Source organism: Pipra filicauda, unplaced genomic scaffold, assembly GCF_003945595.2.
Source record: "Pipra filicauda isolate LSUMZ 115617 unplaced genomic scaffold, ASM394559v2 scaffold506_size402828_pilon, whole genome shotgun sequence".
Classification (NCBI taxonomy): domain Eukaryota; kingdom Metazoa; phylum Chordata; class Aves; order Passeriformes; family Pipridae; genus Pipra; species Pipra filicauda.
In genome coordinates this window covers 49,215-75,525 of record NW_024104650.1, presented here as the reverse complement: position 1 = coordinate 75,525, position 26,311 = coordinate 49,215, and the positions used below count along the sequence as shown (strand labels likewise).

At 49.1% G+C, this 26,311-nt stretch overlaps 1 protein-coding gene across 1 annotated transcript; it reads right to left on the bottom strand.

Annotated features, from left to right (window-relative positions):
* Window positions 1-1,764: 1,764 nt before the first annotated feature.
* On the bottom strand, window positions 1,765-26,190 carry SLC9A6 (solute carrier family 9 member A6). Its single transcript, XM_027722534.2, has 16 exons — window positions 25,917-26,190; window positions 19,544-19,743; window positions 19,101-19,178; window positions 18,371-18,447; window positions 17,347-17,459; window positions 14,954-15,059; window positions 11,394-11,535; window positions 11,057-11,162; window positions 10,742-10,830; window positions 10,411-10,524; window positions 8,705-8,816; window positions 8,175-8,328; window positions 7,972-8,002; window positions 6,663-6,742; window positions 5,946-6,051; window positions 1,765-5,142 (listed from the first exon to the last, which is right to left on the bottom strand). Exons 1-16 carry the CDS (start codon window positions 26,173-26,175, stop codon window positions 4,867-4,869), a joined length of 2,043 nt encoding a protein of 680 aa, XP_027578335.1. The 5' UTR covers window positions 26,176-26,190; the 3' UTR covers window positions 1,765-4,866.
* Between the last annotated feature and the right edge of the window lie 121 nt (window positions 26,191-26,311).

Sequence of the window (26,311 nt, the reverse complement as noted above, 5' to 3'; positions counted from 1 at the left end):
CCAATATTGCCATCTAGAGGACCCAGCAAGGACCAGAGCGCTCCTTGCAGGCCACAATCAGATAAGGAAGAAGATTCAAACCCTTGCTTTCTTGTTTTTTTAATATTACTTCATGTAAATACTCCTTCAGCATTACATGTAGACAGAGAGCCAAGTGCACAGGACTGTCCGTGCCTTGGGCATGGGAATATGGGATTGCTCTAAAAACAGCCCTGTGATTTTTTCTGAGGCTGTAGATACCCAGCATTGGCCCATTTCCCAGCATTTTACTGATCCCCACATGAAGGTGGACAGATGGTATGATAGCCTGACTGAAAGCTGCCCCTCATCAGCTCAAACTGAACGGAACTAATAAAACAGGGACTAATCAGCAAATGGCAGCTCTACACACCTGCCTGCAGTGCAAGTCCCCCTCCCCAGGCAGGGATCTGCCTTGTCCCTGCTTCCAGTGCCTCTGAACAGCAACTATCCAAAATATTTTTGCATGGTTGATATACCATGGCAGCTCATGGCACAGCGAGCCCATCCCAGAGGGTTCCTGTCTGCAGCTGCCTGCACTGGGGATGGGGGGTGCATACCAGATGGTCTCGGCTACATTTTGGGCACTGGAGACACTGCTCACCAATGCTGAGGTCCAGGGCCTGAATCTTACCTCATTTCAAGGAAACAATCCATTTGAAGGGAGGTGCTGCACTCCTTTTGAGGGTTTGCAAAGGTGAAGAGCTGCTAAAAGGCACTTTTTCAATTGCTCAATTATGTCCTTGTTTGTTTTAGTTACATGAACAAGTCTGACCCAAGCCTGGGCTGGACAGCACGTGTGCAGTGGAATTAGTGGAGTTTATTCCAACTATCACACAAGTGTGATAGTGTCCAGTGGAATTAGCATCATTTCATAGCAAGAAAATAAACACCATTGTCTCCTGTCCCACTCCTGTGTCTTCCAGCACAGGCCACCCACGACCAGAGCAATGCTGGACAAGCCCCTCTCGCTCGCAGAACTCCCAGTGCTTTTGTGAGCTGCAGGCAGAGTTCAGGGTGTGCCACCCCCCACAAGGACCACAGTCCCTTTGGAAAGCAGCACAGACATCCCCTCACCTGTTCACTGCTACGGATGGGAGTCAAGTGTTTAAGTAGGGTTCAGGGCTATCCTCCAACAGCGACGCAGAGCTATGCACAATGCGGGTTTGCATCATTCAAGACACGAAGGTTGTCCTTTGTGAATCAAAGCCCTCAAAAAGAGATTCCTGAAGTTTCTGAGGTGCCCTCTGTACTGAAGGATTGTAAAGCATTTGAACAACTTGCCTCTTCAGCTGCTCCAACAGCAGAGCGCCAAAAAAATGGTATGGGCGGGAGACAGAGGGCAGAATCACCAGCCATGAGCCCAACTGCAAATTCCACAGACCCATGGGATATAAAAGCCTGTGAAAGCTCAGGAGCCTCGATTTTGCAAACACCCCATAGTAATGCCTCTCACACAGGTCCACCCATTGCCTCAGGGCAGGTGAGAGTGAGCAATGCTACCCCAGCTGGGTTTGCTGCTCCTGGAGGAACCTGGGAGCTGCAGCGGCTTTTAGCAAACAGCATCTGTCCACCTCTCTGTTCCTGGGAGGGAGGATGGCCCCAGGGCTGGGCTGTGTCCCAGGAGCTGGGAAGGCAGGAGTGTGCAGCCCAGCCCACCTTGGGGTCCAGCATCCTCATCCGTGGCTGCTGCCCTCCTTACCCACTGGCCAAGGGCCATGAACAAACCGGTCTGAGAAGGTCGAGTGGCACGTCGTCACTTTGCTACAGATTTATTTCCGTGTGAATTAATGAAACGGTACACACAATTCCAAAAAAAACCAAAAAAAATAATCTTTTATAGGCCCATAATCCTTCTTTCACAGTACAACGCAACAGTAAAGGATTTAGTCAGTGTAAACAGAAGGTCCAATAGTGATCATCAGCTATCACAGATCAGCTGCACAAACACCACAGCTACGGGGTTAATGCCATTACCACACAAATCGACAGTACCAGTACAAATTATAACTTTACCTACAATGCTTTTTCATGTGCAAAAACCATGAAAATTCAATTTACAGAAGAAGGGCACCATCTCTAAATCTCCGTGGGTGCTGTAAACTGCCTCCTCGGGGCTGTCTTATCTATTTGGCAATAGGTCTCAGGCCCCAATTCTCCAAGGTACCTTTAACTCCATCTGCAGCACACAAACATCAGGGCTCTACATCTGCAAGCCACGCATTTGTGGATGCTCTGCTGCAGCAGAGCAAAGAAAATAATCAGCTGAGGACAAATCCGAGTCATTTATTAAATGTCTCCTGAACTGGAGCTTAGATTCATTCATTCATTCACCAAGGCTTTTCAAAACAGTCCTGGTTGTATTACGTATGGATCATAAGAGTTCACAGGCAACCCATAAAATTATAATTTGTAACTTTCTTTTTTCTTTAATGTACTAACTGAGCTGCTACTGCAGTCAAAAGTTGAGGCTTATGGTAATGTGTTGGCAAGCCTACAGTGAGTGGGTAAATTACTGAAGTTGAAAGGTCAGAGAAAGAGAGGAATGCTACCACAGCAACGGTAAAACCTCACCCTGGGGCACCTCAGGTGGGAATTTGCACCTCAGCTGGGGATGCCTGGGAGGGAGCCCAGTGCTGCCATTGCTGGGGCCCTGCTGATGGGACCACGGGCTGTCAGGGGGAGCAGAACTGCTCTGCACCTCCAGCTGCACCAACTCTGTAAATTGAATTCATAGTCAGGCGATACAGGAAAAAACAAGAGGTAGTTATTTATCATACCTCTTCGAAAAGGCAGAACAAACAAAAAACAGGATGTAGAAGTGATGCAGTAAACCTAAAATCAACAGGTTCCTACTTTTTTTTTTTCTTCTTTTTTTTTGGATTTTTTTTAAACACATGAAGTTAAGTCACAGACATCATATAAAATGCACACTCACTTTATGGAATTCCTGCATAGTAGGAAACAAAGGCCAGCGCTAATCCAACAGCAATGTTAACAGCGGGATGCCATTTACAGGTGCAAGGAAGATGCCCTATCCAAATATAAACAGAGCATTACCCCCCTTCCAGGGGATTCCTATGGCAACACTTATACATTTTGTTCTGAAGGAAAAAGAAAGCATTTTCTTGGGGATAAACTGCCAAAATAATTGGTTTCACATCCATAATTTTAAGGCAATGTTACTTAGACCTGAGAAAATGAAAAACTAAAAAAAAACAAGTAAATTTATTTTCTCAACTATACATATATACTTGAAATTTCAGGATTTCCTGTCTCCTCCAACTCTCAGGTGGTGCTGGGGAAAACAGGCATGGGGACACTGCTCTGAGGTCTCAGGGTCAGATCCTGAGCGATGCAGTTTGTTCCAAGGACAGCTAATGTGAGCTGTGAGTGCCTGAACTCACCTGGCTCTTTTTCATATATTTTTATTTTAAACACCTCTGTTTAAGCCCTCTGGAGAGGGTTAACTCCAGAACAGGCCTGTAGTGCACTAGTAACCCTGAAAGGTTTGTATAGTAAAACCGTAGATAAAATAGACAATAAAATTACATACAGTAAATTTCTGTGATTCCCCCTTTTCAGGAGAAAAAGGATGTCAGGGTTAACAGTTTCACTGCACCTTTAGCCATTCCTATAACTACAGAATAAATCCTTTAACACTAGCGTGAAATCGCAAATTGTTCTGTGCTCTTTCCTGGAAAACAGAAGTTTAAATTAAAATAAAAAAAAAAATCAACTCGCAAACATTTCTCATTAAATGGTAAAAGAGACATGAGAAAGGTGGGGTGGGTTCTGCAGACACACAGCATGCTGAGGAGTTACCAAACGAAGTGCAATGGTTTTCAACTCTGTGGGAGGACGGACGGACGGACGGCTCCCCTTCAGTACCACCTGGATGCCCAGTGCCTCTGGAGAGCCCTGGAGGCACCGTGTCCATCTGCAGCCATAAAGCTCGTGTTTGAGGCTGCCTGGGCTCCATGGCCCCCTGTGCAGCTGCAGTAGCTCTGCACACCTGTGGCTGCAGGAGAAGGGATTCGCTCGCACAAGGACACGGTCGCTTCCCAAACGCGAAATTTAATTGCCAATTGAGGATTTGATGGCTGGTTCTAGAAAGCTGCTTGAGTCACAACTGAAGGATGGACTCAGCCCTAAAATCTGTGCACGTCTGGTTCTGTGGGATCACCTCCTTCAACCATCCCTCTCTCCTGCTCCCATCTGAGCAGCCAGACACCCACAGGCCTTGCTGTCAGCTTTGGCCAGGGTCTGCCATGAGTTCACTAAAGCAGGGCTTGGGCAGAAGGTCACTAAAAAGCAGAAAGTCTCCAGGTTCCCACAAAGTGAACAAGTTTATCACCATCCACTGCCTGGCAAGAGGGTCTGTGGGCAGATTTTCTACTGATGTTTCAAATGTGACTATCCAAAAATCAGAGACAAAAAAAAAAAACAAACCAACAATCCTCATCTGCCTAGAAAGCGATTTCCACTGCTCACCAGCACCTCCCTACCCTCCTCTCCCAAGTTCAAAGGATGAACAGGGAGTCAGCTCCTTTACCTACCCGCTGGGAACTAAACCCTTCATCAAATCACACATTAACGAAGCTCACTGTGTGCAAAAGACTCTTACGCTAAAACAGTTCCACCCTACGTAGTGCAGTCAACACAGTTTTTAACTTAAATTTGCAGCTTGTTCTTTACAAGTGCTTGGCAGAGAATATTTATATTCTTCTGACACCATATAAATAATATTTATACAGCTTAGACATTTTGAGACATGCATTAGACTTTAGGTAGTACATACTTCTTGATCATATATGCAAATATTACTGTCAATTAAACCGAGCAACCTTATGCTGGACCATGTCTTGCGTTATCCAGGACGTTTGATGGGGGCTCTGAATCGTCCATGGGCAGGACCAGGCGCGTTCCCCGGATTACGAGTTCATGGTCCCCAAAAGCAAGCTCCCGATCCAGCGCGTCTTCCGAGCTGTTCCCCACGAACCGCCGCGACGTTCCGCTGGACACGACGGAGTCGGTGTTGACAGTGGAGTCCCCGTAGGTCAGGCTGATGTCCCCGTCGTTCAAAATGAGGTCAGAGTCATCGTCCTTCAGCTGCTCCTGATTCTGGGGAACAAACGGGAGGGAAGTGCTGTTGAACTCCTCTGGAACAGCTGTTTGCAATCGCACGGTGATGGTGGAGGAGCAGATTGAGGCACCGAAGCACAGACTCTGCTGCACCGTGACCATAACAGTACACACCACACACACATCTCTGAGCCCAGGTGACTTGCACCACACACTGATTTCTCTGCACACTGACTAAAAGGGCTCTCCCAGCTCTCCTCTTTCTGGTGCCATACCCAGATACATGGGGAATGCAGTTTTGAGTGGCTTTGACAGGACCAAAATACCTATGAGCACAGAAACCCCATCACTGACCCCCCACAGACACCTCTGGTTTGTCAGGGAACCTGATGCTGATACTTTGCAGACAGGGCAAGAAAACTCCTGCCACGGAGAGCTGCTGCTGCAAGGGGCTCCTGAGCATGGCAATGCTGGCAATCTTTCTGGTTGTGAGTGATGCAGCTGGAGGGGCTGCAGAAATAGCTCAGGTGCAAGGCCAGAAGAAAGCAGGAGATGATAAATTGTGTGTCCTCCCAGCTGGGCCTGGGAAAGGACAGCCATGGCAGCTTCATTGAGCCAGTCACTGAGAAACCACCACGAATACACCACAAATCCCTTCATGACCAAACAGTGGGCTGGAAAAGCAAAATGCTCATGGGAATTAGCTCACCCATCAGCCCCAATATCTGATCTCCCCTCTGGCTCCCAGCTCGATGCTGCAGAGCAGCATCCAAAAGTAACACAGAAAGATAAACACGTCAAACCCACCAACCCTGTGACAGAGAGGACACCGATGGACTCACCTCGTACGCCTGCGGACTCGTCAGGCACCGGGCAACGGGCCCACAGCACCCCGGGAGCGTGGTGGTCAGCGGGGGACCACTGTGTGTCAGGAGAGGCTTTAGATAGCTATGGAGAGGGTTAAGGAAGAAACAGGAACAGGGCGATGGCAGTAAGTTAAGGGGTGGGATGGTGGCAGTGAGGGAATCAGTGTCTCGAGGAAATCACAGGAAAGAAAGAAACACAAGTGCCTGGAAGCTCAAAAATTATAGGGATGAGAAACATGAATGCAACCAAACAGAGCAGAACATGAGTCAATCAGGACACAGCCCTGGTAAGATGCTCAGCAGCATCACTTGTCCCATCAGCCTGTGCCTCTCAGACGGACACCACTCCTCCCCTAATTCATAGCACAGCACCTGAAAGGGAGGAGGGGCACAGATTTAGCAAGAGGGCTGCAAATGAGAAGCCCCACTGCCCTTCCTGCCACTGGGATCAAGGAGCCCCTGGGATTGCAGCCTTGGAGAGCCCAGCTTTGAATGTAGCTGCCTCTGCGTTCCCACTGATGGCAGGTGGAAATGGTCATTTCTCACAGACACGAGTAGGTGCAAACCAAAATCCAGCAGTGTAACGGGAAAGCTCCTCTGCTAAGCAGGGAGAAAGTCATGCTCCAAGTCAACAAGGGCTGCTTGGGGCAGTGGGATTTGACAAGGCACGCACCGACCGCCATCCAAGGATACTTGTGATCGAAGTTGTACCACATGCGGAAGAGCCAAGCGCTCTCGGCCTTCGTACTCCTCCTCTCGCTCTCTGGGACACCCTGTGGAAGAGCAAAACATTAAACAGGGGCAGGGCTACGTGCAATGACCTGGATCAGGGCTAGGAGACCCCATAGGACCCTGGATTATCCCCAGGAGACATAAGAAGACACACCTTCCCACTGTCCCTTCAGAAGAAACCTTTGGGTTTCATTGAGTACAAGGACATTCACACCACAACAGCCTGAAGGTGCTTCCAGCTCACACTCTGCATTTAGCAGCATTTAGCAGCCTTAGGGAGGTGATATCAAAGCACAGAGTGACCATTTTTCTGCTAGAGCCTTCCAGTATCCGGCCCCAAGGTTTAAAGTGCCTCAGAGCCAGCGGCTCCACCCAGACATCATATTTAATAGTGACTGACAGGCTCAACCTCCATCAGATCTCGCCTGAGATTTCTGTATGCAAATAATTGTGTGTTATGGGCACTCCAGGCTTCCTTTTAGTCAGAGAAAAAAAAAAATAAAACTGTTTGGAGGGGACTATGAATACAATTATGTATTTCAGAGAAATCTGGCTTACAGGTTTATGGCTCTGGGCTGCCTATAGCATTTGATGCTTTCTCTCCAGGAGGTGAAAAGCCCAATAAATGGCTCTGAATAAAATGAACCTCCAAGGCGCAGAACCCACACTGAAATCAAGGAGAGCCACAGTCACAGCACGACCAGGCTGCAGATGCATGAGTGAGACAGCTCAGAGCTAAAAGGCAGGAAAACTCCCAAGGCTCCAGCATTTAGCTCAATGTGGTCAGTGGTTCTGGGCCTGCCACATAACTCCCCACAGGAAACAGGGAGCAAAGGAGGGGTTGAGGGTATCCATGAGTAAAAGTGGGACAGAAGATGCTACATAAAAGCAGTCAGTAAATGGTGTTTCTGTACTGCCCTGGATGCTTGGATGAAGTAGAGAGCCTCCATGTCATGCACATTTTGGGATTTATTTCAAATCCAGCAAGGGAGAGATCAGTCTATTGCAGCAGCAACGTGGACTGACTAAACAGTCCAGCATTACTTCTGTGTTCTTCTTTCCAGATGAGTCAAAGCAAGGCTCATTCTAACCCCAGACAGCACAGAAAAGCTGTGACTCCCACTGACTGCAAACTCTTTCACCAGCGGAGCTAAAAACTCTCCTACAGCTGGAAGGAAGCAGAGCACAAATGGGCATTCACAGGGTCTCGATGTAACCCCTGCCCCAATGGGTGCAGTGCAGATCCCTCTGCAGAGTGAAATTCACTCACCACGTTCTCCTGATCCGCATCCACGCCAACCCTGTGGAGGGGAAAACAAGCACAGGGTTACACACACAATGCCAGGAGGGTCCGTGCCAGGCTCCAGGGGGGAAGGATGTGATCTTCCTCTTGTCTCTTTAACCCAAGCAGCTTAACTGAAGAGCAGGAGGAGGGAGAGGACGTGCTGTGGCAGGAGAGCCCTGTGCACTCACCGGATGTTCAGGCAGGACAGCATGGCCGTGGTGCCCCCGCCGAACACCCACACCGTGAAGAAGACGATGAGGAGTGTTGTGCTGAACATCATCTGCCGGGCGTACGTGGCCGTGTCGCGGATGGCCAGGGCGAAGGCCATGGCTCCTCGCAGCCCTGCCGGGGAAGGGACACTGCAGCAGCCAGGTCAGAACAGCCCACCCCCACTGCCAGTGGGGTTTGCACCTTGCTGCCCCACATCTGGTCCTGCCCCTCGGATGGCACATCCACAACCAGAGAAGAACAGTGATGATTTTATCATCACTCCAGTCCCACGCCATGCACTCAAAGCGGGGCAGGAGGAGCTCATTCCCACACCCCCAAACCAAGGCATTCACACCACCAAGCTTAAGGGAGCCCTTTCCTGCCCAGCCTCCTCTCCAGATGTTGCCCATAAGAGATTTAAAGTTGAATAAGGAATATTCCCAGGTTCTCAGGGGCAAGGAGGTGCCAAGGGGCCACACGGGTTGGAGGCAAGGATGCAGTAACATACCAGCAAACATCATCATGTGCTGCAAGTTTGTTCCGATCTTATTTCTTCTCCCCAAATTCAGTAAAAATGACAGTGGGTAAATATTGGCAGCTCTTCCTAGGAAGATAGCAAGCTGTATTTGCACATGTTAAGGAAATTGCTCTTCCTGTGTCTCCCACCACATCCCACCTGCATGGAGAGCCAATTTCTGCTGCCTGACGGAAACGCTGGGGAGCCACAGAAATGCTGGTTGTCGGGCTGCAAGGACAATAAACCAGCTCCAAGTGCCACAGCAGTGTGGGGAGAGCAGGCTACTGCCTCGCTGAAGCAAAGCACACACTGCAATTCAGGAGTATCATACAGAGACAAGCACAAATAAACAAGGGAAATGATGAAAGGATGTGTTAGGCAAGTGAGAGGAGAGAAAAACCACCATTTCCACTGTATGCTTTCCCCTGCCAGGTCCATTTTCCACCCCAAGAATTATTTGTCTTCTGTGAAGCTCGAGTTATCACAGCTACGACAACCCCTCTGACATTCCCTGGCATGCCACACTTCACAGCTGGGTTTGAAGCTTTAAGCCAAGTCCCATTCCCAAAGATTATTCAGCAAAATGAAAGCAGCAGCAGTTCAGAAGGAAAAAAAAAGTAATACTCTTTCTGTTTTCATAGCCTGTGAGATACAAGAATCACCAGCCCCTTCATATTGCTTTTTATCTTTGAAGCCGAGTCTTTTAATACCAGCACCCAGATGGCAAAAATAATCTTGGAGCCAGTATTCAGTGCAGCCTTGAATAATGTGGAAAATGCTTCCAGCTTTTATGTTCTTTCCTGAACACCACGAATTTGCATAAGAGACGTATTTCATGATCTCTCTCATGAATGAGCTATTTCATCAGTGAGTTAGCCAGTTCCCACTGAAGAGCCACAGCACAAAATTCCAATATAAACCACCCAAATGGCATTTCCCTGCTCTACACCTCCCTTACCCCACTGCAATCCCACAAAAGCTCATTGCAGAAATCCAGCTGAGCCTGCTGCAAACCCACAGGCCACATTGGCAAGTAACAATGTTTTATTTATCAGTATAAACCTGTGTCAAGTGAATGCAAAGGGTGAAAATAATTCTGCGCATTTAACTGGCTTCCCTGTGATACGAAAAAAAATTCCTTCAAAATCCTTGTTTTTTTTGAGACACACCAGGGCCAATCTCTTGTCCCCATCAGCATCAGCCTGCAGAAGTGGAAATCCTTTCTCATTACATCATTAAGAGGCATCTACTGTAGCTTTAACTGTGCTGTTTGACCAAAAAAAAGGCTTTTTTCAGGGTTAACAAAGTGGGCTAACAGAGAAAAGAGGAAATAAATGGCTAAACCAGCCACTCGTGGTGCCACGCTGGCACGTGACAGCCTGGCATTCGGCATCACGGTCACACTGAATGACGAGTCCCTGCAGCAGCTCATTCAAATGCCCACGAGAGGAGAGAAGACGGGGGGAAGGAAAAAAAAAAAAAAAAAAAAACAACAGAAAAACTGGGAAAAGAATCTCCTTATCTTCTTAAAATAACCAGCAAAGGCATCACTACGTGGCAGAAATCCCCTTTTAAAAATAAAGCTAAACTGCATTGGAAAAAACCAAACCCACTCATTTGAATGAAAAACACATGAGAGGGAATGAGGCACCTCTCCCTTTCTTTCTTTGTCTTATAAAATGGGCTCCAAAGGATACGAAAGCCCCCACCACAAAGGTAGGGTTAAAGACATGGTTCTGGAAGGTGAACAGTGCAAGTCCCATGTAGGAGAAGATGAAGTTTTCTGCCAAGAAATTCAGAAGCTCAAACAACTGAAAGAGAAAAACAAATTAAAAGCGAGTTAGACATAGTAGAGATATAACAAGAAAAGCACGTCAGCCCATCCATCACCCAATAAATACTTCTGCAGGAGCAACCCTAGTAAAATCCAGCTGTAGGAAGACAGATGCACCTAATTCTGGTTAGAGGGAAGGAAAAAATATTCAACTTGAAATTCAGAGAGGCTGAAGGGGGCTGAGGAGTTCTCACCTGCTTAGTTCTGTGCTGGGACTCTGTAGATAAGTTGTTATAGGTATAATGGGCCTGTGTGATCCCACAGAAGAGCACAGCCACCACACCTGAGGAGCAGAGCATCATGTTAGACTCCTGGTCATGAAAAGGGAGCTGAGCAACACCCCAGTAGTGTAGGGGACTTAACACAGTAACCCCAGAACCCAGAGAAATTAAACTTCTTTAAGCAGAGGGAGAACCCCGGCTGCAACTGATACTGGAAGAAGCAAAACTCAGTGGCCCCATCACCCCTGCAGATCTCCATCCCAGAGGCAGGGCTGTGCTGGAGCTTGCCTGTAAAGCCGCAGGCTTCAGCCAGCAGGAATGTGCTCCAGGACATCAAAAAGAACAAGCCAGTCTCCAGCAACGGGAACTCCCGAAGTTTCGTGAACTTGGTGACGTTGAAGATGGTTAAGGACAATTTGGAGGGACACTGCAGGCTAAGAGCATATCAAATCTAATTGTGCATCCCATCAACACTATGCAGTCTGCCCTTAAAAAGGCCATGGCACTGCCCTTCGTTAATTTAGGGGAAAAAAAACCATGAAACATCTGGGTGAGATGCAGCACAGCAAAAGAAGAAGCTCTCACGCAAACACTTGGGAAAAAAAACCAACAACAAAAAGGATATTAAAGCTGTCACAACTCCAGTAGCTGCTCCCATTGCAAAAGATCCACTGAATATCCCCAGGAAGATCCCGATGGACTTGAACATCGCTGTGACATCAAACGTGTGGCTGTTGTCGCCCGCTGGCTGATACGCAACTATTGAACTGGAAGAGGGAGGGAAAGCACACACAAAACACTCCTTAGTCTGGAGGCAGAGGCACCTCACAGTGCTACATGAGCCTTGCAAAGTGCCATGACTGCTGAAGCCACTGAGCCTGAGGAATCGGGGAGACACTGCAATCCCCTGGGACTGCAGCACACCCACCCTGTCCCAGGGAGTTTGGGATCCCCTTCCCTACCACCGGCTGTCTGCATTTCAGCCACCCCTCCCAGGCATGGCTCTGCATTTACTCCTAGAGAGCATCAGACCAAAGCCTGTCCCTCAAATGATCTGTCATTTATGATGGTATTCCGGGGGTTTGGCACCAGCTCTCTGTAAAAGCCAAGTGCTGTGGGACCACAAACCATTCAAGTGGGAAGCCTAAATTTCTCCATCGACTCCACCGAGGTGGCTCATGTGAATATCCCCTGGAGAACTGTAAGTTCTGCCGTTTTGCCACATTTAACATGCACTACATTTAGTTTGCACTGCTCTGAGTTCTGAAGTGCAATATCACAGGATAGCAAGGCAGATGGCACCGTGCCATTCACAACAGAACACTATTCTCTGCACCCACCAAACCTCAGCAGACCTTTGTGATGAGACGGCAAACAGGTCTGCCACGCTGATCCCATTACTGAATCTGCTCCCTGCCAAGTCCTGATGAGCCTCACCTCGCATGAGCAATTCCACTGTTTTACCTGGAAAGGCTGAGATACCGAGGGGCCCTTATCCAGCTCCTAAATCCCATTCATAGACTCCTTACATTGCTTTCTTTGATATAAACTTACCAGAAACATTAACTTCCTAGTTAACAATTCCTTGGCTGGCTCTCTTAAAACCCCTGTATGTGGACTTTAAACACTGTTTAACCTGCTGAGTTATGCTGGAACAGGCACTTACTGCCTTGCACACACATCCTGCATCTTTCTCTCCTAACTACACGCTAACATTTTCCTGCAACAAGAATGACAGTCCCCCCCTTTCCAACATATCATGGGTCACTTCCTTTGCTAAACTTCCCTGCCCTTAATACATCTCATTTTTCTGCATTGCCTTTTACACTGCAAGCTGCAGATTTCTCCCTGTGATTTAATTCCTTTCATCAACTCCATTTTTTACTTCTCATTCACCAATGTGCTCTTGTTCTGGGGCTTGGGGTTTCGTGGCTTTTTTTTTTAAATCCAGACTGGTTTCATTTCCCCTCCACAACCAACTCTTTGGGTGTTGGCTTTGTGTTTTAATCTCTTACAGTTCTCCTTCTGGTTTTGGTTTTTGCATCGCTAATAAGACCTTATTGCCAGCTGCCCGTGGGGATCCCCGTGGTGTTTAGTCTCTGTGAAACCTCCCTTTGGAAGAAGCAGGTAGAGACCCTGTGGCTGCATTTACCCCACTGCTCCCAAACTGCAGCCCCAGCACCTCACTGCCCACTGGCTTTCAGTTCTGGGTTCAATTCCTCTTCATCCTGCAACAAGTTCCCTGCTGCTGCAAGCCAAGCCAGGCCAAGGCAGCACAAGGCAGCAACAGAAAGGCACGGGTCCTGCTCTCTAAGCACGGGAACAGACATTTGTCTGGGGCTGAAAGCAGGGAGAAGAGGGGCCTGGGAGCACCCAGCTCCTGGCAGAAACCCCGTGCAAGGAGCTGACAACACTCCCTGGGGCAATCACCAATCCCACACACTCATCCAGCTGTGGCTGGAGCTCCCCTTCACCATGGAACAGGGTGGGATCCACCACCATCTGTCACCCAGGTGGCAGCTCCTCTAACAGCACAGCCCACCTGCCCAGAAACCACCCACTTCCTCGCCTTCCCAGCAGCTCCTAACTGGGGAGCAGGTCCTGCTGTGCTTGTGGGAGCAGAACCATCCCTGTGTGGTTCGCCCACTTATGCCACTGCTGTGAAACAGGCAAATGCCAAACTAAATTTAAAAAAGGGGAACCATAAGTAGGAGCTATGGACTGCTCCTGGAGGAGCTCTCCTCGTTGGCACAAGAGACCCTAACCTCCTCCTTGCATCCAAGACGTGGTTATGTGCAGGTGACTTGAACTACCTGCACTGAATGTGAGATACCTGTGGTGCAGCCTGGGGCTGCCTTACACTGCTTATGGCTGACAGTGAAGACAGACCAGGGCAAGCTTTAAATCAGAGAGAGGACAACTGCTGAGATGCCCTTGAGAAGCGTCTCATGCTGCCAGGCCCCTCTGCCCAAAAACTCTGCAGCAAAATTAAATAACTGCTGACTGAGCTCAGAGCTGCTGCCTTGGTGCAAATTATCCTGTTTTGTAGAGGGGGTGGACTGAGCTCAGCTTGTGGAGAGAGGAAGGCAGGAAATCAGAGCAACAGCTACAAAGCTGGTACTAAAACAGTGCAAGAGGTAAATCACTGCACACGGTGCCATCACCTACGTGTGATCCACCACAAATTCCATTACTCTGATGCTGAATCCACCCACTCCCACCCAGAACCTCCCAGCACAGGCTGGAAGACCCTGTCCCTTCCTCACTCAGGATCACTTCTGAAACACAATGTGGGCTGTGCAGCGTTTCCCCTCGCACCAGCGGTGACACATCCAGCACAAGAGCCAGAGTGAGCAATACAAACAGTTCCAGAAACCCCAACAGAAACACTCAGTTCAGTAAACACAGCTTATGCGGGTGGCAATTCACAGCTCACAGTAAGTTACTTGCTGCCTCCAGTAAAACCCACACAACCAGCACGCTGGAGTGACAAGTATTCCAGAAATATTTTCTGCATTAGTCTGAGCTATATGTTAAGCTGTCACCATTGCAGATATTATATATTTCCAAACAAATTCCCGCAATGACAACACAGTGAAGAAGCAGATAAAATACGTCCTGCATGCAGAGGACATAAAATATTAAAGAATATAAAACATCCTTTAGAAAGGCAGCAAGTTTCCCCTCTGTTTAGTCCAGGGCATTAACTCCAGCTGTAAGAAGCACCACCTTCTCAATGCACAGAAAATGGGGAGAGAGAGGAAACAGCTGCTTTACCAGCTATTTCCACCTAAACAAAAGCAGATATTTGTGGATGGGAATGAAGGCAGGTAAGAGAAAAGCCATCAGCAAGAGTTTTCAGTGGGGTCCTGTGGCTGAAATGCAGACATGGTGCTTTTCCTGTTTCAGAGGGACATAAAAACTGACCCATATGGATGGGTCAACTGGCCATAAAAGCAAAACAGAATTATCCATCGTGCAGGGGGAAGTTGTAAGGACAACCTGTAATCCCAAGTCTGCAATGAGGACATGCATCAGAAGGTCACTACAGCTTTTTGGGACACTTAATATGCTCCTGCAAACACCCTTGCTCCTATTTTACAGGAGCAAGGTCAGGTGGCTCCCCCCTCAACACCTGACATGTAACATACATAACAATTAAAAATAAGAACAGAAGACACTTACGAAGACAGCACTATGGCAACGGCATCATTGAGGACGCTTTCGCCAAAGAGAAGGGCATACAGCTCAACATCAACCTGGAGCTCATGGAATATGGCAAGGACAGTCACTGACAAATAGAAAAATAGAGAGACGTTCAAAAGGTGCTGTTATTTTGGTGTAATCAAAGACAAAACGTCCCTTATTAGAAAGCTGCCTCACTGCACATCTGTGCCACTCTGCTGTGACGGTGCCAGCTGCCCCCGTGCTCCCTTTGACAGTCCTCCTTCTGCTATTTCACATTTGGATTTGCTTCATCACTTCCCTCCTCCTCCTTTTACTAAAACACATCCTGGTCTATTGAATCTTTTACAGGCAGACATAAAGCTCTGCTCTGACCTTCCTGGTGGTCTGAGCTCATGGTGCCAGTACCCCAGTACCATGCTGGCAAGAGCCATCCAGCTGTTGGGATGCCGTTAGCTCGGAGCATCAGGGAGAGTCTTCCTCCACCTGCAGAAGACCGGGAGGATCAGGCTTGTCCAGAACAATGACTGCCTTTTCCTTCCATTCCTAATACTTTGAGATAAATCCGCAGATTCAACACAAGGTGACACACTGGAAGTGCCAGCACAGATGTGTAACATTTCAGACATGACTGGAAAAAAATCAGGCATTGGTTCAGACCTCATGTAGGAATTTCTGTGATTTATGGCCACATGGCAGATATTGGAGTACCCTCGAGCCCTTCCGTGATCCAGAGACTCCATGAAGATAATGAAAAGCAGAAGGCTTTGTGTATGAGCCTTGCAAAACCATCTAAAGCAAGACAGAGATGGTCATCAATCAGGCACAGGCCAGGCTGCTGCCGAGGGCTGAGATAATTCCAATCAACTTCTGTGAAAGTCCTTTCAAACAGCACTCAGGGACTCACTGGGGCACACTGGGAGGGTTTAACCCCTTTATGCCCTGGGAGATGCTCCATTTTAACCTGTGGAATCTTCTTGTTCCTATTTCAAAGCCTGAAGGAGGGACATGATGCTGACAGCTCGCCTGCAGCATTTCTAAGCATTACTTCTACCTACAGTCCTGGCCTCTGCCCACCTGCCATCAGACCTTCTACACCACCACCACTTTTGTGGGGTGATCCCCACTTTAGAAATGTGCCCCCATTTCAGTGTTGACTCCCCAGCTAAGTTCCAGGGAGGAAAATCCATCTTGCAGCCACATGGGAACAGCTCCCTGCTCAGGGAACTGAAGGCCTGATCCAACCTGAACAACTGAACAACCAATCCAGGCACGTTTGAAGAAGCTGGGAAATCACATTTTAAAAAATAAAAATAGCAGCAGTAATAGTCACACCAATACCTGGCAAATCTTAGGGAAACAAAAAATAAATTATTACAAGCTCATGGGGAATGCACATCTCACACCTCCTCCTGGCAGACAGACATGGCTACTGCCACGCTGTGCTGCGGGTTGTGCTCTGCAGTGTTATTCTTGCATATATGCTTATACATATGGTGCTGCTCATTTTGCTTTTGAAAATAAAAATGACTGATTGTCAAAATGAACAGGTAAAAGTCCCAATTCATCTGGAAATGACACCTGTTTCAAAAGGGCAGAAGACTGGGCTTATCCAGGTGTGTAATCTCTCCGTTCCAAGAAAAACTGACCAATATCTGCATTTAAAAATATCCAACAAAACTACTGTAGCACTAGGAAGGGGGTGATGCTGCCACCCCATGCTGCTCTCAAAAGTAGTAGTCAGTCTACAAAGAAAGGAATTCAAGCCCTGCTCAGCAAAGGGCAGGAGCAAAGAGAGGCCTTTTTGTGGTCTTGTGTTTTTACACGAAGTCGGAGCATACAAATAAACAGCTACCCCACAAAAGCAATCATAACTAAGTACAATTCAGTTAGATAAGGCATGTTTTTCATAGCTTTGATTTATAAAGTGCATCAGTAGACCAAGATGTTACTGCTGTCCTCAGTACTGCTCATTAAGGTGTTTCATTAATCTAATTTCAATTAGATTAAATCCTATCACAATGGAAGCAGAAGAAAATAGCTCAACTAACTAAAACTATAAACTGAACCCTCCCCACATTAGACATTTTGTTCTGCATCAGCTGCTGGGACATGATGGCAGCAACACGGTGGACCTGTCACAAAACCCAGCAAAGTCAAGAGAGATTTCACTGCAAACAAGGATTCAGGAAATCAGAGGTTTGAAAGCTATGTTACACAAAACTGGAAGGAAATAAAAAAGCACAGAGACAAACTGGATCTCTAAGAATCCCACAAATAAATTAAACTCCAAAATTCAGAAGGAGGGAACTTGCAGAGGTTTCAGACTTTCTTCCCCTCAAAACAGACCAAAATACAGGTAATATGAGGGGAAACATAACGATTTAACATACCTGGGTCAGTAGCTGACACGATGGCACCGAACAGGAGGCAGTCAGTGAAGTAGAAGTCTCCCCCAAGCTGCCCAGTGACTTTCATCAGCGCCACACAGCCATACACAACAGAACTGGTGATTAGAAGAGGCAATTACTCATCTCTGCAGTGCATTAAAACAACATTAAAATGGGCTCAATTCCCCTGAATTTGCCAGATAACCTCAAAAGTTATCCAAATGCCAGAACATCAAGGAACAGGATCAGCTGAGCCTGGGGTGAAACCCCAGGGCCATGATCTTGGAGGTGAGTGCAGGACCATACACACCAAAGCACCTGCTGCACTCGACCACAAACACAGTGCCAGAGAGGAACTGGGACCAGAACTCCTCAGTGAGCATAACACAGCTAAAGAAAAGCAGGAGCCAGGCTTGTGGGATCCCACCATCCCTTTGCAGTGCTCACATGAACACCATTCAGTGGGATGACCTCGGCCTGACTTCGAAATGGCCAAAACTTTCAGCGAGGAACAGATAATGCAGATGCTGAGCTTGCCTGAATCCACTGGACTCCAACGGAAAACACGCTATGTTTTCCCAGCCTGTGCGCTCAGAGCAGGAATCATCAAGCTCCCTCTGCACAGAGGGATAAATAATTTGAAACACATCTGTGCTCACCAGGCACCTGTGTTTATGATCCTGCCTTTCTACTCTTGTGTCTCAAGCTCATTAGGGCTATGCTTTCAAGAATGTGAAGCTGCTGGTTTTTCAAGATAATCTTCAGAGAACTGTAAAACCTTCCTTGCCATGAATGACTATTACCATGGGATGCTGAGAGAGCACTCTGCAATTAGACAGCAACCACTCTGTCCACACAGCAGCAGGCTGGACAGTAAATAGTATTATTTGCTGCTGCAGAGCAGTAGTAGCAGAGCCTGTGAGACCTTTCAGAGCTGGGATTAGCATCTGCAGCTCCAGGCTCAGGCATTGCCTCCAAGCACAGCTCAAACTCCTGTGGAAGAACCTGACCAGCTCCATTTACTCACCCGATCACCAGGCATGAAATGGCAGTGCCGAGAAAAGCGTATGCCAGGATGGATCCCAAGTTTCTGAAGAAGTGCCTCTAGAAGTAGAAAAAACCACCAAAACTGAATTATATTTTGCTAACAATTTATTTCAAGCCTGCACAGGCACCTACAGTGTCAGCAGCAACTTGGACCCAGCTCAGGCATCATAAGCTGGACACGCAGGAGGTGCCCAGCACAGCACACTGCCAGACCAGCAGTTAAAGCAGCATTAATAAACATGAATATACCATTTTCTTGTACCTGTGTATTTAATAAGGTGCTGTTTCAAGTCCTGGGAACTGATTTCCTAACCCAGCAGCGTTCCTCCTTCCTTCTCCCGCAAGCTAAACAGCATCATTTTCCTCTCATTCCAAGTCAGCATTTCAGAGAGCTGCTGCTTTCTAAAAGCTTCCCACACTCCTATGTGTTTGGAAAGCAGGGATGGCTGAAATGGCAGGGCTGACCTCAAAAATCCCTGTGCAAACCCATGCTGGAAACTGTTGAAGTCACTGACCCTTTCCAGGGCAAAGGGACAGATGAGAATGACTGGGGCACTCAGCTCTGCTTCCCTCAATCCTGCATGTGCTGGGGAAAACCATACCCACCTCCACCACCCTGGCCTGCTGAGCAAGCATTAAAGCACTTGCAAGTATTAAAAATTCTCTGGAGGCAGAGGAACTAAAAACATCGGCACTGTAAAGGCACGTACCCTTTTCAAGCTGTAGCCTGCATAAAATATAATTGGAGGAAGCAAAATGTTGAAAAATACTTCAGGATCAAAAGTCACCTGTTAAGAAAGATAAAAAAAAAAACAGTAAAATGATTTGTTAAAACTTTGCAAGACAAAACACAAATAAGAAAGTAATAAATGGAGGAAACCCTGAACCCCCCTCAGGTGAAATGCTGTTGGGTCAACGCCAAGGATGTGTCTTCTGGGATCTTCTGGAGACACATCCCAGAGTCTATACAGCTTAAATTAAGATCAGCTGAAACTAGAGTTTCGTTAGATTGTGTTCAACTTATAATTTATAGCTGATCACAATCACAAGTTTAAAAAACAAAAATAAAATGACTTAATCCAGCAGAGCCAGGACTAACCCCATGGAGCGAGTGGGAAGCACCGCTCACCTCTCCACTTGCCAACTCCCTTACCTTTCTCAGCATCTCATTATCCTGGACGTTATTGAGCTCCTGGGCACTGATTTCCCCCTTCAAGGTGTACTCGTAGTACTTCCCACTGACATTGACCAGCAGGGTGGCAGGGCTGGTCTGCACTTGGCAGCTCAGTGTCACGTTGTTGACGTCGCTGGGGACGTGGATGCCATAGCGCAGGACCACTCCGACCAGGACACCTGGGCAGGGACACAGGTTGGTGAGACAAGCCATGGCAAACTCCTGGGATGATCTCTTTGGGCATGGATGCAGCATCAGGTATGCTGGGATCCTGACACTCTGCTCAGCTCCTGAGCACAACCACCAGCCAAATAATTGCCCACGTGAAATCAAACCATCTTCATCCCCTGTCAGCCATGCAAACATTCCATGCTCATGTGGACTTCCTAACACAGCCATGGATGGGTCCTGGAGGCTTTTAATTACCCAAAAATCAGTCAGACCCTCACTCCAGTGCAGCAAACAGCTGACATCGAGGGCACACTGAGTCTCTTGGGGTGAGCACATGGCTGGGCACCTGGGCCAGGTGCTGCTCACGTGTGCCCAAACTATGCATGTTACACCCCAAAACCTGACACTAATACATCAAACTCTTCATTTTGGTAGGGGATTAAAAGCAATACCCAGCAACCACCAACAACACTTTGAGGCTGACAAGAATCCTTTCTAAGGTGCTGCAGCACCTGCCACACCAGCTCTCCCCTTTTTTATAAAACCATTAGAGTTTTCCAATCCAGGCTGACCACCCAGACCTACTCCTCGCCCCTGCAAGCTTCAGTTCTGCACCACAAGCAGCAGCCCCAGGGCAGCCCCAAAAGCCAACTCTGCCTCCAGCTCAGCTGCTACAAAGGAGCATCATGGGGTTAATCTGCAAGTCAGCAATTTATACAGCATTTTTCTTTTGTGCTCTGAGGTCTCACATCCAGATTCTCACCCACAGTGTGTTGAGTGCTCTTCTGGCAGAGATTTTTGACATCTGCAGGATGGGGAGGAAAAGTGTCCCACAAAACACCTTTCTGTGTAGCCTTCAGCACAAAGGGGTTTGGAAACTCCTTGATTAAGGCAGCCCCAAACCGCCACAGAAATCCTGGATCTTAACCCCATTTCTGAACCACACATTTATGAAAAGCTTTCAGACATGTGAGAAGTAAACAGAGACCGCAACACTCTGAAGGCTTCTCCATTTGCCTCCAAGGACGCTCTCGCTTCCTTGCTGTTGCCTTAATTAAGACCTTGCTCTGTGCTTTCCTACAGGCAGGGCACAACCTTGACTGAAAGGAACACCCAACTCTTTCTGTGCCACCATCTCACAGGAGCAGAGCCTGGATAGGAGTTGTGGCTGGGCAAGACAACATGGGGTCCCAGGGCATTCAGCATCTCCTGCAGCCAGTTCCTGATCTGACACCCACTTTTTGCTTTCTCTTCCCTTGACAGAAGTTTTCCAGGACAAGATTTGCTCCTTTTCCTTTGCCAGAAGAAAAGCCCCCACCTCCCACCCCAAGGGATGCCACACACTGCAGGGCTAACTGAGCACACATCCAGGCCATGAGAGGGGGCAGAGGAGCTGTCTGCAGACAGACTCAGCACTGCTGACCTACCACCCCAGTGACACAGTCAGCTCTGCCCAGGGACTGCAGTGAAACTGGGGAGCTTCACCCAAAACCCTGCTCTAACACAGCACTTCTGCAGCACAGGTGAGCTAAAAGGTTACCGATGCTTTTAAGCCATGCACCATGAACCAGGTGCTCAACACATGCTTTATCCTGCACTGAATCACCCCAACAGCAGCAGAACAGGTCACTCTCAGCACATCAGGCATGGTCAGCTCCAGCAAGGAGAGCTGCTTCAGGGCACATCACACTGTGAGAACTGCTTTTGCATCAGCATCACTTACAGGGGACACCAAAGAGGAATTCTATTGCTTACTTTTCCGCTGTCCTCTTTGTTCTTATGATCTTCCCATGATCCAGAAATAAAAGTACAGAATGCAGGCAAGGATGTCAAGCACATCAGGACACCACAGTATTTACACGAGCATGAGGCAGGGGGGTGCACGGCACCACAGCAGCAACACAAAACACCCTGTCTTCCTTTCACCCAGATGATGATCCCTGAGGTACCATGGGAAACAACCAAAACTCTTCAACGGGACAAAGAGAGCTTCAAAGGGTTAGTTACATCTGTTTATGGCTGTTAGAGTACACCATGTTTTCTAGTCCTCCAGAGCTACCTGAAATGGCCTTTAAAAAGTCTTTCCTTGAAAAAAATAGTTGATTTTAGAGCTTCATGTAGGAGTCAGAACCCTGCAGCAGCAGCAGCAGCAGTTGCCTGCACTTGCTGAGACAGAAACCCACCCAGTAACCTCTTTAATGCCTGGGCTCAGCACTGTGACAGGAGAGGTCACATAGGAGGAAGGAGGGACAGACAGAAGGACATTGCTGCTGGAAATTCAGAAGGGATCCTGACTCACCCACCTCTCCACTCTTAATCCCTGTCCCAAAGCAGCCCTACATCTGATAGCATCCCTGCTCCTCCTCACTGTCTCACTTATCCAGGCAGCTGTTCCGGCCCTGCGTGCCAGCCGTGCTCCAGACACAGTCAAATTCCCACTCTGGCCAGGAATGGGGCAAGGGAAAAGGGACAGATAAACCTACAATACCTGCCAAGACCACTGTGCTTGAGGCTCCCAAAATCAGGACTTTATCTTGCCCAGTAACAGGCTGCCTGGGAGGCTCCCAGGGCTCTCCAGACCGGGCGGGAAAGGGTAGCATGTGCAAACACACATGTGCACAAATATCTCCCAGGCACCGAGTGTGACCCAGCATTGCCCAGCAGCTCCCAGCTCAGAGACACCACCGGAGTTCCCTGCAGGGAAAGCATCCTGCTGCTCCACTGAAAACCAAGCATTTTACCAACATTAAATGCCCCACCAGTAGCCCCTCCTGCCCAACAGTGGACCTCAAAAGAACCCTCCCCAACTAACGATGGTCGCTGGTGGCACTTGGGACATACCTGCCAAGGTTTTCCTGACACTGAACCCAGTCCTAAGCTCAGGGTACCTGGACCAAGCCCAGGGGACTGTGTAGGTGCTCCTGGCTCTGACAGCCTCTTAGGAAAAGGCTCAGACTCTCCTGGCACTCACAGGGCTGCCCAAGCAGCAGCCCGTGAGCCAGTCCACCAGTATCAACATGCTTTTACAGCCAAAAGCTTTACAAAACTGAGCCCTGGGAGGGAGCTGAGCAGAGGGAACTTGACACCAAGGAAGCTGCCAGCCAAAACCTGCAAGGAGTAGAGAAGCTGAAGCCAAAACCGGTAAATTAATTGAGTTCTTTTATGCGAAGTGCAAGAGATTATTTTCATTGCATTTCTCCCAACTTCATTAAAAAGAACAAAAGCCCATGGGCTTTTTTTTTAAGGTGCTGTTGAACATTTCCGAAGTAAGGTTTTAAATGAAGACTAATATATTACCAACCCAGCACTTAACAACAGTGGAAACAGACAGGATCCCCAGGCGAGCATTAGTCTGGACACCGAAAGGAAAGAAAAATGCAGCGAGCAACTGAAGGCATCCTGACAACAAGCAGTTTAGACACACACAGTCCAGGGGCCAAGTGGAAACAAGTACAAGGAAACTAAACTTCTAGAGAAGATCCTGCCATGCCCACCATCAGACCCTGAGAAGAACTGAAACAAAATTATTCAATTAATCATCCTAAACACCGAGCACCTCAGATGTAGGAACCTCATTTTAAACACTGGAATGAAGCTTAAGGGTACTAAACACCTGTTTTCTATCACTGTGAAATGATTCCAGCCTGTGTCCAGCTCTTGAACATCAGCTTTGAACTGACAGTGTGATTTCTGAAACAGAAGTCCACCCAGAGCAAGAGATTATAACTTTGAGTAAAAACACAGACACCAAGGAAACTGATGTGTTTCACCAGAAGAGTTGTATGCAAGAGTTTAATCTGACTTAGTTGTTGTCGGTTTTCTTAAACAGAAAAAGACAAGCTTTTGCAAATTGCTTCTCTTGCCCAGATTTCAGAGTCTGTTTTGCAGCCCTTCCACGTTTTCAGTGAACTTCCCTGGGGCTGAAAGCAACACAGGGAGCCAGGACAGCAATCTTCCCTGCAGATTTTAAGTTGTCATTGTAAAACAACAGCATCTCACCACTCCTTGGGAAATTACACATCCCTTTTTCCATGGCAGCTGACACTACTTGAGAAGCCAAAAGCCTTGATACCAGGGAAAAACTTGGGATTTTCTGCATGATCAAACAGGTGACATTACTGATTTTGCCAGCAATTCTCTGAGCACAGTCTGCAGAACAGTAGACAGAAAAGATGCATTTCATGGATCAGCAGGAGACCGAAACAACCTGGATTGTGCTCTGAGAACACGGAGAGCACTCGGGTAGGTCAGAGAGAATGGAGGATCAAGAGGAAGAAAACTCCAGGGGAAGAAGAACAAGGTTAAGGGCAAGTTTGAAAGCATGAAAGGAATAGAAAGTTGCCTGTCAGGAATGCTGGGGCAGCAGAAGGAAGACCTTCCCCACAGCACAGCTCCTGTCCTGGGAGGTTACCACCCCTGCCCTGGGCAGGAGGCCATCGGACACCTGCACCCACCTCAGCCGTGGCTCGAAGGAATCTGAAAAGGCTGACCAGGATTTTGTGCCTCTGGGCTGACGCAAGTGTCTCCACCCCTTCATCTGGAAGGACACTTCAAATTAACTGAAATTTAGGATCACAAAAGCCAAAAGCCAACAGCCAGAATAGGTCAAGTTACAGCCTTCAGAACAAAGCTTTCTGCTGGGCGGGGGATTCTGCTCTGACCAAGTGTGGTCACACATCACCCACAACCAGCCAGGGCAAGGGCAGCACAGAGGAGAGACACTAAGCACAGCACGCAGTAGAACACGCCTTCTCAATCCTGGACTCAACAAATCTTGTCTAGATAAGGATCCCTGACCATGTTAATCACTTCCCCACAACTCCCAGTCCTACTTTGGTTGAACTCCGGATAACTCAGGCAGAGCCACATATGGCACCTCCATACAGTGATTCAGGCCACTTCACGAGGCCATGTCACCCTCACTAAATCACAGGCCACTGTTAAAACCCAAATGGCTACAGACCCACTCCCCTGACCCACAGCCTTGCTCCACTTCTTGTGAGAACACACATAGGCTTCCTCACCAAGAGGTCCTGTCACAGCAGGAGGAGGAAACCCAAAAGTAAAAGCTGGTGTACACAGGTGCCCAAGAGGCAGAATGCAAGGCTGCTGGCTCTGCATGACAAAGGGTAGAAGCATCCCCCAAATGGCCTCTCCACTCTTCTTGGACAGCTTCTGGAAATTTGGACGCTCTAAACACAGGGTGGAAACAAAGCCTCTGGCCCCAGCAAGCAGGATCACAGAGTGGTTTTCAGCTGGAAGGGGACCCTGAAGATCATCTACTTCCAAGCCCCCTGCCACAGGCAGGGACACCTTCAACTAGACCATGTTGCTCAGAGCCCCATCCAACCTGGGATGGAAGACCCTCGACCAGTGCAAAGCCTCTGACCAGTGCAAGAACTGGTCTGTGCTGCCCCAAGTCCTGGAACAGGTAAGTGGGACTTGCCAGTGCTCAGTGATGAGGTTTTGAGGCCGCCTGTGGAAACCCAAACAGCTCCTCACTGTCTTGGGAGACTTGAGAGTAACTCTGCCCTCGAGAGCTCTCCGGTATCTCGGGTTTGGAAAACAACCAACCCTCCCTCCAGCAACACCCAGATAAGGCTGAGCACGGGGCACGCCAGGACAGGGCGACAGCCCGGCTGGTCCCGGCGACACGGCAGCACCCAGCAGCACCCGGGATGTGTCCCCCGGGACCCCCCTGGACCCCCGCACCCCTTCGCCCACCAAACCCGCCGTGTCGCAGCCCCTCGGCTGAAGGGAACTGAAGGGAACTGAACTGAAGGGAAACGGCGAGCTGCCGGTCCGCACGGGCAACACCCAGATAAGGCTGAGCACGGGGCACGCCAGGACAGGGCGACAGCCCGGCTGGTCCCGGCGACACGGCAGCACCCAGCAGCACCCGGGATGTGTCCCCCGGGACCCCCCGGGACCCCCGCACCCCTTCGCCCACCAAACCCGCCGTGTCGCAGCCCCTCGGCTGAAGGGAACTGAAGGGAACTGAACTGAAGGGAACGGCGAGCTGCCGGTCCGCACGGGCGGTGCCATGGGAAGGGGCGGCCGGGCGCCCACCCAGCCCCTCCAGCCGGCCCAGCGCGAGCCGGGACTGGTCCGGACGGCGCTCCCAGTGCTCGGGCAGCTCCCGAGGTTTCCCAGGGATGGGGGTCCGCGGGGTGCCGCTCACCGTAGATCATGGCCAGCCCGGTCTCGTGCAGGAAGCGGGCGCGGCGGTGCTTGAAGAGCCATATGGTGAGGATGGTGAGGGTGAGCAGCAGGATGAAGACGAGCAGGTTGGCGCTGTCCTGCCGGTGGCTCTCCTCCGCCGCCTTCTCCGACACGATCTCCTCCTCCAGCGCCCCGGGGCGCGCCGGCACCTCGGCGGCCGCCGCTCCCAGCGCCCACAGCCCCGCGGCCGCCGCCAGCCCCGGCCGCGGCCCCGCCATCGCCCCGGCACCGGCCCGGCCCCGCCGACACCAGGAAGCGGCGCTGGGCGCAGGCGCCGGGGGCGGGAACAGCGCGGGGAGCCCGGATAGGGACGGGCCGGGAGCGAGCGGGGCTGAGGGGAGAGAGGGAGCGGGG